The 12,554-nt window shown below is 58.9% G+C and overlaps 1 protein-coding gene across 1 annotated transcript in view; it reads right to left on the bottom strand.

The window, feature by feature from the left end:
• Nucleotides 1-12,554, bottom strand: part of NOTCH2 (notch receptor 2) — a 78,406-nt gene that overhangs the window by 18,285 nt on the left and 47,567 nt on the right. Inside the window, exons 11-19 of the mRNA XM_089780646.1 lie at nucleotides 11,247-11,480; nucleotides 10,019-10,129; nucleotides 8,790-8,982; nucleotides 6,978-7,123; nucleotides 5,051-5,170; nucleotides 4,232-4,384; nucleotides 3,251-3,479; nucleotides 1,762-1,963; nucleotides 629-782 (exon numbers count right to left, since the gene is read on the bottom strand). Coding sequence (XP_089636772.1) covers nucleotides 629-782; nucleotides 1,762-1,963; nucleotides 3,251-3,479; nucleotides 4,232-4,384; nucleotides 5,051-5,170; nucleotides 6,978-7,123; nucleotides 8,790-8,982; nucleotides 10,019-10,129; nucleotides 11,247-11,480 — 1,542 coding nt within the window. The remainder of the gene's footprint in view (nucleotides 1-628; nucleotides 783-1,761; nucleotides 1,964-3,250; nucleotides 3,480-4,231; nucleotides 4,385-5,050; nucleotides 5,171-6,977; nucleotides 7,124-8,789; nucleotides 8,983-10,018; nucleotides 10,130-11,246; nucleotides 11,481-12,554) is intronic.

Genomic DNA, 12,554 nt, shown 5'->3' on the forward strand with positions numbered 1-12,554 from the left:
TTCCCGCAGATCACTAGACACTGTGCCTCTGCTTGGTGACGACCTACAGCGTGCAGGTCAGTGTGCAAAGGCTGGCTTCCGCCCGCCCGCAGCACCTCCCGGAGAGGGCAGGGCCTGCCCCCACATTCTGGGAACCACCCGGGGAGACTTTGGTGCCCTCTCCTGCAGCATCAGGAGTTTTCCATCAGCGTCATTTGAATTCAGCAACTGAGCACGAGCCCTAAAGTTGTAGGCCACGAAGCATCTACGGACCAGTATCCCTGACCCACAGTACCAGACCCTCCTGCACCCCCTGGGAGGGCAGGGTCTCAGCCTGGTCCTGCGGCGAGTCACCGCGAGGGCACAAAAGGCAGAGGAGCCCAAACGGCAGCCCGTGCGGAGCAGATGACAAACCCTGAACGTGGACTCAGGGGAGCGTGAGCTTTGGGGCGGGTCCATCGCGGGGGAGAAAAGCATTCTGTGAGCCAAGGGCAGGAATCCGAAGGAGCTTGAGCTGAACGTCTGGAGGCTGCTCCTCCTTGTGAAACTCCCCGACTGCGCCTCACTGGCCCCAGGGCCACCATCTCCTGGACCCCGACACTCTGCAGGAGGGTCCGTGATGCTGCGAGCCCTGCAGAGCACGCCTTACCCCTCTGCGAAGCAGCAACCTGACAGGAGACGTTGGGCACGTCACAGTAGGCGCCGGTCCAGCCAGGCGGACAGATGCAGTGAACCTGGGCTCCCCTCTGGACGCACGTGCCTTTGTTCTTACAGGGAACCTTGGCGCACAGGTCCAGCAGTGTCTGAAAAACCAGACGCCCACTGAGCTGGAGGAAGGCGGCAGGCCGGCAAAGGGACTGCAAAGGCAGCTCCCCAGCCGGTTCGCTCACTCCGACTGGCCTGCCCTTTCCCAGGCGCACAGCTGGACACGCCAAGTCTCAGGAACTCACCAACTCCACATCTGCATTTTTCTCATCTCCCTCCCAATGGCCTCCTTCGCAGAGGGCGGGAAGTGGAATGCTCCTTGCTGCCATGACTGGCCTCCTTAGCCCGCCCTGCCAATTCATCCCCGTCCCAAGCACGCCTGCTCTCCTGCAGGCTAGCGGCAATGTGCCAGCGTGTCCCACTCCTGGCAGAGGCACCGCAGAATATGGATTTCTAGGGCCCAGCAGGGATACAAATGCCTACCCGCGGACAGACACTGGGATCTGCAGGGCTCTACTCCAGGAGACACTGCAGCCAATGGAGAGGAGCATGGTTCTGCCAAACCCAGCAGCCAGCGTCCCGTGCCGGCAGCTCCTCCCAGCAGCGCGGCTGTACTCCCACAGGAGCAAGAGCACCAGCTGCTAATGGGAGTGCCCTCTGAGTTCAATTTAGTGGGTCTTAACCAGACCTGCTAAATCAAACTCTGAAAGATTGATCGCAATAGCATTGATCTTCCCTGGAGTAAAGACCTGACCCCAGAAAAGTCTTGATGCTGTCTTCCCTACAAGAATGCACCACATGGCTGGCAGATGTGGTTTTCTGCTTCCCACTCCCTGTGGTTGAACACAGTGTGGCTGCTAGAGTGGACAGATCCAAGCGTAGAATACCCAATGCTGGAAGCATGAGAGGCCCCGTAAGAACAAGGTTTTTAGCAGGGTCAGAGGCTGTTACAGAAAGGACTGGACACCACAAGCCATGTCTACACCGGCTGTACACCACTTCTGCTGTGGAACAGTCCAAATGAAAACGCTGCGTGTCAAGATGACGGCTGTAGAGCCTGCACTCAGCGCCGCTCACCTGGCAGTCCTTCCCGGTGTAACCCAGGGGGCAGAGGCACCGGTAGGCCCCCAGGCTGTCCACACAAGTCCCTTTGTTCAGACAAGGGTGGGAATCGCATTCGTTGATCTCCATCAGGCAGAAGGCCCCGGTGAAGCCCGCCGGGCACTGGCAGGAGAAGGAGTTGATCCCATCCACACAAGTGGCTCCATTGAAACAGGAACTGGAAAACAAGCACGAAAACACACTCAGCGGCGCCAAGGACACGTCACTGTGGGAGAGCTGAAGAGCCCTGCGGGTATCTGCTCTTCCCGCGGCAGGCGCTGCCAGGCTGCTCTCTGTGCGCCGGCCTGCAGACTGCCCGCTGGGAGAGCCAGGCTCCTGGGCGCGGGTCACGGCTGGGGGCGCAGCAGGCCCCCTGGATGTCTATGCTGGTCTCTTTGGGCCACACTCTGCCCCTCTGACCAAGTGAACCCGCAGCCTGCGGCCGAGCCAGAGGCATTTCTTCAGAGACTCCCAGGCCCCACGGAGAGACCCAGCGCTGGAGACTCCCAATCATCCCTGGCCATGCCCTACTTTACAAGGTGCATCCTATTTTCAGTCTGACTAGCTCTGGCGTCTGCTCCCAGCACCTGGCTCCGGCTTTCCCTTGTGCAAAGCTCCGGAGGTCGTTCGGCGGCACAGGGCACCAAATATACAGGAATCGTTTCAGGGACACCGGAGAGACGACGAATCAAGCATGGCGGCTGGTTGTGGCTCTGCTGTCTCTGATTCGCCAAGAAGCGAAAGGCTTGGAAAGGATGTCCCAGTAGACCACCGTAGGGTCCCCTTGGCACCTCTCTGATTATACGCAGCGTTTCTATCCCAGAGAGGCGGAGTTAATTTTTCAAGGGACACTGACCCAGTGGCAAACCATTTATTTTACATCCATGACATTCCTTCGACCCACTGACTTAGTAACTCCACCCCCCCACCATCGCGTTTGACAAGCTTCCTCATCAGCCTCCATCCGGAAAGGCAATTCATCTGCTTTCCATATTGCTGGCACCTTCCCATCAGCCCCCGGGACTGGGTGGCTCAACAAGTCAGAGCCGATTCCCACGATGCACCAGGCAGGATGCATGCTGCCTGGCTGACCACAAGAGACCAAATCACCAAGTGCAACAGCACCGGAGACGTGTGTCCCTGTGGGACGGGGTGACCAACAGGCGCCCTTTTGGTGAACACCATCAGGGCGAAAGTGATCACAAAAGGGGAGAGGGCAATTCACACGTCCTATGGACCACAGGGGGCCAGAACTAAGGGAGCTGCCACCTGGACTTGCACCCTGAGCACAGAGCCACACGTGGTACCTTGGACAGCACAAGATTCTCCCAAGCCACAAGCGAGGCAGACCCCCTCGGTTAGGGATGAGCGCGTCCCAAGGCCGCCAGGCAGGAAGACAGGGTGCCCAGCGGTGCTCCGGTGCACAACTGCTTTCAGCGTTCCATCCCTGTGGAAGGGCACTCACCTCTCGGTGCACTCGTCAATGTTGTTCTCGCAGTGGGTCCCCTCAAATCCTGCCCGGCACTTGCAGGTGTAGCTGTTGACGTAGTCCGTGCAGGTGCCACCGTTCCTGCAGGGCTCACTCAGGCACTCGTTGATATCTGCCTGGCACTTATCCCCCTGGAAGCCAGGCAGGCAGGTGCACGAGAAGGAGTTCACCCCGTCCACACACACAGCTCCATTCTGGCAGGGATCTACAACAGCAACACGGCCCACGTGAGGAAGGGCATACGGCTGCCAGGGCCTCCATCTGCCTCTGCAGCAGCATCTGAGCAACTGCGAGCTACCCTGGCTGGCTGTTACGGCCACCCACGCTTAGAATGAGATCTGCAATGTGATACAAGTAAGTTGCTCCCCCCAGAATCTAGCTGAACCGTCTAAATTCGGACTTGCTCTTGGATACTTGTCGGAGCTACTCCTGCAAAAAGTTGCAACTTTCCTACAGGGAAACTGTGCGGTTTTTTTTCAAATTCACTAATTTATGAAAATTCAGCTTATGATCCGGCGCTGCAGAACCCTAACTTTGGCACGCCAATCCTCCTGGAAGACAGCCCGTTTTCCTGGCCCTCGGACGGTTAGAAAGGATGGGTTCAGGAAGGGAGCACTGTGACGGGACAATCTAAGATGGTACTTTTGCTTCAGCAGGGCAGAGCAGACTCTCAATTTGAGGGTGCCCCTGGTGAATGTGGGTTAACGTTTCTACACTTTGAAACTCAAACCCTGAGCCTGACTCCTCCTGTTTTACGTGCTGCAGCCAGCTCCCCTGACAGCCAGCAAAGGCCATTCCAGCCCCAAAGATGAAGTTTCCCAAAGCTGATATGTTTGAAGCAAAGGGCTACAGCAGGAAGCGGTCCCTGCAGCGCCAAGAGCAGCATTAGCGGCATCGGGAAGCTGTTCCTCGAGCAAACAGGAAACGGCGTCTTTCGGAGAATAGCCGTGCACTCACTTGGGAGGCAGTCGTCAACGTTGCTCTCGCAGCCTCGTCCAGTGAAGCCCGGGCGGCATTCGCACACGTAACTGCCCTGAGTGTTACGGCACAGCGCCTGATTCTTGCAGGGCTTTGACACACACTCGTCTACATCCACGGTGCACCTCTGGCCTGAAACCAGAAGGAGGCCAACGGGTTAAGTCTCCACGGAGGTAACCGCAGCCACGAACGGCAGAGCGCCCCGCCCCCCCCGTCGCACGCCACGAACGGCAGAGCGCCCCGTCCCCCCCCGTCGCAGCCACGAACGGCGGAGCGCCCCGTCCCCCCCGTCGCAGCCACGAACGGCAGAGCGCCCCGTCCCCCCCGTCGCAGCCACGAACGGCAGAGCGCCCCGTTCCCCCCCGTCGCAGCCACGAACGGCGGAGCGCCCCGTTCCCCCCCGTCGCAGCCACGAACGGCGGAGCGCCCCGTTCCCCCCCGTCGCAGCCACGAACGGCGGAGCGCCCCGTTCCCCCCCGTCGCAGCCACGAACGGCGGAGCGCCCCGTTCCCCCCGTCGCAGCCACGAACGGCGGAGCGCCCCGTCCCCCCCGTCGCAGCCACGAACGGCAGAGCGCCCCGTCCCCCCCGTCGCAGCCACGAACGGCAGAGCGTCCCGTCCCCCCCGTCGCAGCCACGAACGGCAGAGCGCCCCGTCCCCCCCATGAACGGCGGAGCGCCCCGTCCCCCCCGTCGCAGCCACGAATGGCGGAGCGCCCCATCCCCCCTGCCCCCCCCACGAACGGCGGAGCACCCCGTCCCCCCCACGAACGGCGGAGCGCCCCGTCCCCCCCATTACCTTCCCAGCCAGCAGCACACTGGCAGGCGTAGCCCTCCGAGTTGGGCGCCGGGCGGCAGACGCCAGAGTTCCCACATGGCTCAGAGGAACAGGGAGACAGCGCGAGCTGGCAGTTCACACCTACAAGAGGACACCAGAGGGGCAAATTGTTGTGGGCTGGGTGCCCCGATGACGGATGAAAAGACCACAAAGGGTTCTCCAAAGGAAGCAGACGGCACTCCACTCCTCCGCACCCCACGCTGGGGGAGGGGAAGGCCTACACGGGTACTGGGCAGAAGAGGGGGGCAAGTCGCTGTGACCCAAACTCTCTGGGGGGTGCCACAGGAGAGGACTGATGGCTACGGCAGCCAGTCACGCAGGGGACGGGTCTGGAGCAGGTGGGCAGCATGTGGCCTGCGAGACATTCTGTTTGCTGTTGCCAGAGCCCGCTGGCTTTTGGCTGGGTAGTTTTTTCCGACCGGTGCCACTAACGGGACACCCACGTACAGCCAGGGCCCGGGAAGCGAGGTGCACGCTGATTGCACCCAGCACTGAGAGCAGGCTCCCCTGCGTCCCATCACAGCGCTGCCACGGTGCAATCCGCACAGCCTGCCAATACTAGGGAGACCAGCTTGGTTATGACAACCTTGTGGCTACAGGCTAAGCCCCCTGGCCCCAAGCCTCTCCAGCCTGCAGTCAGCTGGGAGGGGAGAGGACACCAACTTCCACCAAAGCACCTGCTTCCTCTTTGCTTTTGAACCCCGCCAGATGGCAGGAATCCAGGGGAGTGAACCTCGGAAGAGCCGAGCTGACATGCTGTATTCATGCTGTATTCCCCAGCAGCCGTCCATCCTAACCGGTTTCACCAGCCTGAGCTAGGGATTTGCCCCAGGGTGCCTGGGCAAGGAGCAGGCGGTTCTGGCAGCGCAGTATTGTTAGCTCAGCAGAGCGCCGGTAGGGAAACCTGAGCGCGGTGGCAAAGGACGACTAGCGCTCGCCAGACACCGCAGAGCTGTTCGCTTCGGCGATTTTAGCTCCTGCACTGAGGTTGCTTCTGACTCCGGATGGATTCTACCGCAGCTCCCTGGCAGCAGCCATGGTCACAGGCGGACCAGACAGCAAGTGTGAAAAATCTGGACACTTTCTTTTCAGGGGCGGGGTGCCAGCTGCCCAGACAAGCCCAAGCCCTGAGATCAGGATGTTCCTGGTACTACTGGGGCGTCTGGCCACCCTAACTGCCCAGAAGTGCTTTCCTGTGCCCTCGGCTGTACCCAATATTGCCAGCTCCGCAAGCCCCTCATGGCTTGTCACTTCAAGGCTGCGTTTTGCATCGTTCTCCTCCTTGGGCTGCTCCCGAAAACCACAGTGAAACTGCCGAGAGCAGAGACCGAGCCACCTGCGTACGGCGTGAGTCTGCCGTACACGTCTGCGCATGCCCAGACTGTTTCTAGTGCATCGGCCTAAAGCGTTTGCCTTTGGTCACCTTCCACAGCCAAGGCCTGACGGGCCGTTTCCATGCTGCTAGCGCCCCCGGCCTGTGCTCTGCTGCGAGAAGCAGCCCCGCGCACTAGGCCTCGTCCAGACTTTCCCAGGTAGAGACCGTTCATAGGGGTTGTGTGGTGAACACTCTTAGGAGCCCCACTGCTCAAGAGCTCGCTGTGTGCCTGAGGCGGCCATAGGCCAGACCTGTTACCTCTGCGGGGGAACGGACTTTCCCTTCCGAGGGAGTGCACAATAGTGAGAGTGGCGGAGAAACTGCCTGCTCTTCGTCATGCTCTCAAACTCTCCTGGGAAGCCCGGGACAGGCTGCGCCCCCAGCTGTGATCAGTTCACTCATGCTGGCGTTGTACCTCGCAGGGCGGCACTGAGACGGTCCAAGAAGTCTGCTGCACTACGGGGCAGTACAATGGAAAACAAAAGAGGACAAAGGCTCGTCCCTCGAGTTCACCTTTGAATCCTTTCCTGCATTTGCATCTGTAGCCAGCTGCTAGACTGTCACAAATGCCGCCGTTCTGGCATGGGTCTGACAGGCAGGCGTTCTGTTCCACTTTGCAGTCGGCTCCCCCCCAGCCTGGGTCGCAGAGACACGTGTACCTGAAAGAAAATAGCAGGGTTCTGCACGATCCCGGGGCAGCTGTGCTACCCACGCGACTAGGCAAGTCGACAGCCTGAGACGGGAGGGGAACGGGGAGGATTTGCCCTTAGCAAGGTTCATGAATCATGTTTACCATGGTCACACCAGCTACACCATCTCCTTCATATACAACCAACCCAGGCCCACTCCTGCCCGTCTAACTTAAGCTAGTAGTCCAGCCCGGGCACAGCCTGGAGCCCTTCAGTAGCACGGCTGGATGGGCTCCACAGCGAGAGGGGATGGGCCCAGGGGAGCGCACTGCGGTGGCTGACGCCTGTCCGGGAGGGGCACACTCAAGGGGCAGTGATAGGAAAGTGCATGGCTGTGTCTACAGAGTCCCAAAGAGCAAGCTGCTCTCCACACGCCCCCGGGCAGGCAAGAGGACACAGTTTCCTGCGCCTGCCATAAGCAGACAACCCAGCTGTACTTCTCCACGTGCCGCTGCCTCCCGCATGGCCCCGCGCCTGGACCAGACCCGCTCGAGGCAGGCACCCGGCCGGGTGCAGCCGAGGCTGGTGCGCCGAGGAGAGCTCAGCCACAGCCCTTTGGTCTGTCCTTCCCCTCCCCAGAGCCTGGGCTCCTTCCGGCTCTGTGTCGGCATCTGGCTAGCTCGGAGACAACGACCTGGCCCGTCCTACACGCTTTCCCCACCGCATGCGATGTCTGCCCCTCACGCCCACCGGCCAGTTCTTGGCCTTGTCTCCCCAGGCACAATGTGCCAGGCCAGCATGCTGAAGGGATGGCCAAACGGCCCAGGAGGAACCCGGGACTCAGCAGCCCTGCTCCTTGGCACAGCAACGCTCCTTCCGAGGGTGGGAATCGGAGCTCGCCCGAGCGCCCGGCAGGGTGTTCCCAGGGCCAGCCCACGAGTCTGGAAAGCCACCCCCCAGGAACTAAGCCCCCCCCAAGCACTCCACCCGCCTTCTCCAATCGAAACTCACGGCCAAGCCGACTTTACAGACCCTACCACAGCCAAGCTCCCCACTGCACATGCCCCTCTCCTGGGCGAGAGGAGAGGCCTGGCGCATGCGGTGCTAGTAGGAGGTGCTCAGACACTCCGAGGCTACGCATGGCAGGAGACCATAGCCCCGCAGACACAGGGCTGTCCAAGCAGGCAGGGGCCCGCAGATCGCTCCAGCTAGCCCACGGAGACTCCCCCACTTCACCCAGTGGCCAGGTTAAGCTACGACATGTTTAGCAGACGTCACCTGGGACAGCCGGGATCTTTGCCGCAGAGGGCATTTACTGAAAGACACTCCTTCCAAGGGGTCTGGGCAGCTGGAACGGCTCGGCCTGCTCGCCAGCAATAAGCCCGGCGGGCAGCCGGACACAGAGAGAAGCAGGAACAAAACGCTCCACTCTCTCCGCTGCAGATGACACGTGGCACAAGGCACTCCAGGCGCCGGGAAGAAAGCCCCTCTAACCCAGTGACCCTCCCCATGTGTCAGTGGCCCTCCTGCTCTTACCACTCGCCAGCGGCCAGGCCAGATCTGACTCTTCCATACAAACGCTGGGGATCTAAACACAGAGTTCATTGGCAAAAAGGCCAGGCCTCCTGACTGCTTCCCACGTATGCAGCACTGGTACCCAGGGTCCCAAGGCACTGAGCACGCCACTGGCACTCACCCACTGCCATCCTGCGTGCAGTTGCCATGCACACAGGGGTTCCTTAGACACTCGTCAGCGTGCGACTGACAGACGGGTTGATGGAAGCCGTCTGGACACAGGCACCGAAACCCATTCATTTCATTTTCACACGTTCCACCATTCCGGCAGGGACTGGAGAGGCATTCGTCAATGTCCACATTGCACCTCGGACCTGAACGGAACACGCCTGGTTAACCCGCGTTCCCACGCCCGCAGGGACACCGGGCGAGCTTCCACCACTCATCCCCAACACAAAGTCCCAGAAAGCCACTGGTCTGCAGCCACGTCTCACAGGCCTGGGCCCGAGACAGAGCCACTACACAATTACACACTCTCCAAGGGCTGACAACTAGGTAACTGCTCTGTGCCTGATGCAGCCTTCCTGGGCTATCGGCTCGGCACCCAACCCCTCCTTCCTGCCAGAACACATCCAGATCTGATGTGTACACAGGGAAGAGCACACGGCTTCTTGTTCTCCCCAGCCACTGCCCGTATGCCTCTCTGCTCAAGCCGCCGTTCTGCCGGGGAGCCTGCAAAGTACCTGGCGCAGACGGTGGAAGCTTAACAAGATCTGACAGGAGAAAAGCACCAAGTGAGGTCTCGGCAGGGCTACGGGAGGCGAGATTTTGGCTCCGTTCTCATTGGAATCATTCTGGAACGCATTGCACCTGGCCTCGCCTGCAGGCCAATTAGCACGTTTGCAAGACGCAGCCCCTGCGATGGCAGTGCCAACAGGACAACTGACACCACGGGGTGAACTCCGTCCAAGGAGCAGCAGCGCGGCTGGCGGAGACGCTGGTGCCGGTGCTAGGAGCCGTGCGCCCGCGGTAACACTCGCGCGGGGGCTTTGCGTTTGCAGAAGGAAGGGGCAAGCTGGGCCATTCCCCAGGTGCCGTTCCGAGTGAGACCTCTTGCTGGGAGCTTCCACTTCCCTCTCCTGCGAGTTAACCCGCTGGGCTTTCCCTCGCTATTTCCTATGAGGCTGAGTCATGTGAAATGGACTAACTAAGCCGAACGGAACCACGCCCTGTGGCACCAGGCGAGGGCTGCTCCTTAGCACACGCAGAGCAGCCTTGGGAAAGGAGAAATCCAGACACTGGCTAGGCCCTGTGCTGCCAATACACGAAGGAGAGCCCAGCCCAGGGCGCAGACGATTAGCTGCCAGGCAAAGCTGAGCACAAGCCCGAATTACTGACAGTAGCTCTTACCTGTAACTCCCGGCCTGCAGACGCACTCGTAGCGATTAATGCCATCGACGCAGACGCCGTTAATGCAGGGGTTACTCGCACAGTCATCCACGTTGTTCTCACAGTTCACGCCTGCAACCAAATGGGATGAAATTGAAGAGATCCCCGACCTACCCGCACATACAAACGAAACTAGAAGCCTCCTGAAAACAGCCCTATTCAAACTGCAGTGCTGACACTGCTTTGGTGTGCCAAAGGGATTCGTACGAGCACTTGGGGCGCCTCGCTCTCCTCTGCCAGTCTGAGGAGCTGTTAACTTCAATATTCATTTGAAAAAGAAGCCAGTGTTATTTGGCACAACCCAAATGGCTCTGATAAATAATTTGTCCTTCCCAGCAGAGTGCTCTGATGCATGGCTCTTAGGGGGAACCTTTTCCAAGAGAGAGCAACAGAATATCGAGGTGATTGCAGCCAGCTTTTAAAACAGAGTGATTGAAATCACTCTAGTCACGTCGACGCTTTGTGAAGCTAATTTGATAGTTCTGTTGTTGCCACTTGAGATGAAAAATTAATATGAATTTAATCAACTAAATTATGAATATTTTAATTTAAGCACTAGGCAGAGTATCCTGGTTGGGAAAAAATAAGATTGAGAATCGGGGCAGGGACCCTGCAGACACGTAGGCAGTGATATTAATAAAGCCAACAGGACAATATTACTAACTTGCTTCCTTTGTTTTGAAATTAAAAGCTTTAGTGGCATAAAGGCTGCCACTTGGAAACAGTGTTAAGAGTTTAGCCCTTTGTGCGCTAAGAAAGCTGATGAACTTTTCCACACTGGTCACACTTTTCAAACGTGGATTATGGCTGGGCTCCTAATCCCACGGAGTCCCAGGAGGGAACTTCTCAGAACTGCTGCAGCCCCAGTCCCGCGTGGGCAAGCCCACCCAAGAGCAGCAGGGCAAGGCTCATAGCTGCCTTGGCTTGGAGAGATCGCCCATCAGCAGGCGGTGCTGGCTGAACATGCAGCCCGGGCTATTGTTTATCCGTGTTGCGCTTGTGCGCCCCGAGCCCTGGCCTTGCACTTCGGGTGTGACCTTTCCTATTTCACACTGGCCCTTCCTGCCCGCAATCACCCAAGTAGGGCACAGAAGGCCCCCTCAGAAGTGAGGGGCTGGAAAAGGAGCCGAGCCCCCGGCTAGCTCCATGCAGACAAAGCCGAACTGCCCTGCCACTGGATGTGCAGTACCTGAGGTGCCCGGCAGGCAGTTGCAGTGATAGCCGTTCACCAAGTCGATGCAGCGTCCTTCATTGAGGCAGGGGCTGCTCTGACATTCGTCCACCTGCTCGCTGCATATGGCCCCCGTGTAGCCTGGGTTGCAGACGCAGGTGTACGAGTCAATTCCGTCCTGGCACTGCCCGTGGTGGCAGGGGTCCGGGTCACAGTTGTCGATGTTCTCTTCACACAACGTGCCGGAGAACCCTGCGGGGAAAAGGAGCAGGCGCGACTCGGAGGCTGAGGGATCGCACATTTACCTGGCCTTGCGCGGGGCCTTAACTCAAGTTTGGCTTTTCTGTACCTACTGTCCCTCCTCCTGCCACCTCTCCGGAGAGGCGGGTCGGCGACCCGGGATTACATATGGCCGCAAATCCCTCTCTCCCAGCAGGCTCTGCTAAAGATTAATAATGAAGGCTCCCCACCCACTGAATGAAATCTGCTGGAGCACGGCCTGGCTTGCGTCAGGCGCAGACTTTCCACAGCTGCTTCCAAGTCCAAAAAGGGGTTGAGTTTCGCCTTTCCCTAGGGTCATTTATTTGGTCACAATCAGCAGTCAAAGGAGAATCTTGGTGGTAATGGCTCCTCCTCTGGACGAGAGCCTTCCAGTCCAACCTTTCTGAAACCTGCGCTCCTGAATCTCCCAGCATCCCCTGGGATTGGCGTTAAGCGCAACTGCACGCTGTCACACGGCATGCCATGGCGGAGACAGGCATTTCACAAGCTGCTACCATATCCACTCAGGATGTGCTGACTAGTGTCTCGCCGAGGGTTACCCGCAAAATAAACGCCACTCCCAGCGTTTCCACAGAACTGCTTAGCGCAGTCAGGAGATGGACTAAGAGATTCAGCCTGTGGTTGGGAGCCCGATACAGGTGGGTGTGCCTGGTTCATTTCCCAGGCATGGGAGCGAAGACACACCTCCTGCGGATTCTTTCCAACTCCTCAGAGAGACAGAACGGATTCCTTCTCCCTACCAGGCAGCAGGAGCTCCGGACCTCCCATTCTAGCGGCTGTTCTACACAACTGTGTCTTCTTTTGGGATTCCGGTGTCTGAACAAGCTTTGGAGTACGATTATGACATGGTCTGCAGGATGACAACTTGTCCCAGAATACGTTGCACAACCGTGTCTCCTAGGCTATGCCTACACTGCAGAGCTTTGCTGGGATACCGCAGGTATCTCGGAAAAGCTCTGCTGCGTCCAAAGAACATTTCCGTTTTTTCAGAACAGCTTCCAAAAAAGCAGATGCGTTCTTTCGGCATGCCCATGTTCTTCATTT

The sequence above is a fragment of the Pelodiscus sinensis genome, chromosome 9 (genome assembly GCF_052426305.1).
Source record: "Pelodiscus sinensis isolate ZL-2025 chromosome 9, ASM5242630v1, whole genome shotgun sequence".
Classification (NCBI taxonomy): domain Eukaryota; kingdom Metazoa; phylum Chordata; order Testudines; family Trionychidae; genus Pelodiscus; species Pelodiscus sinensis.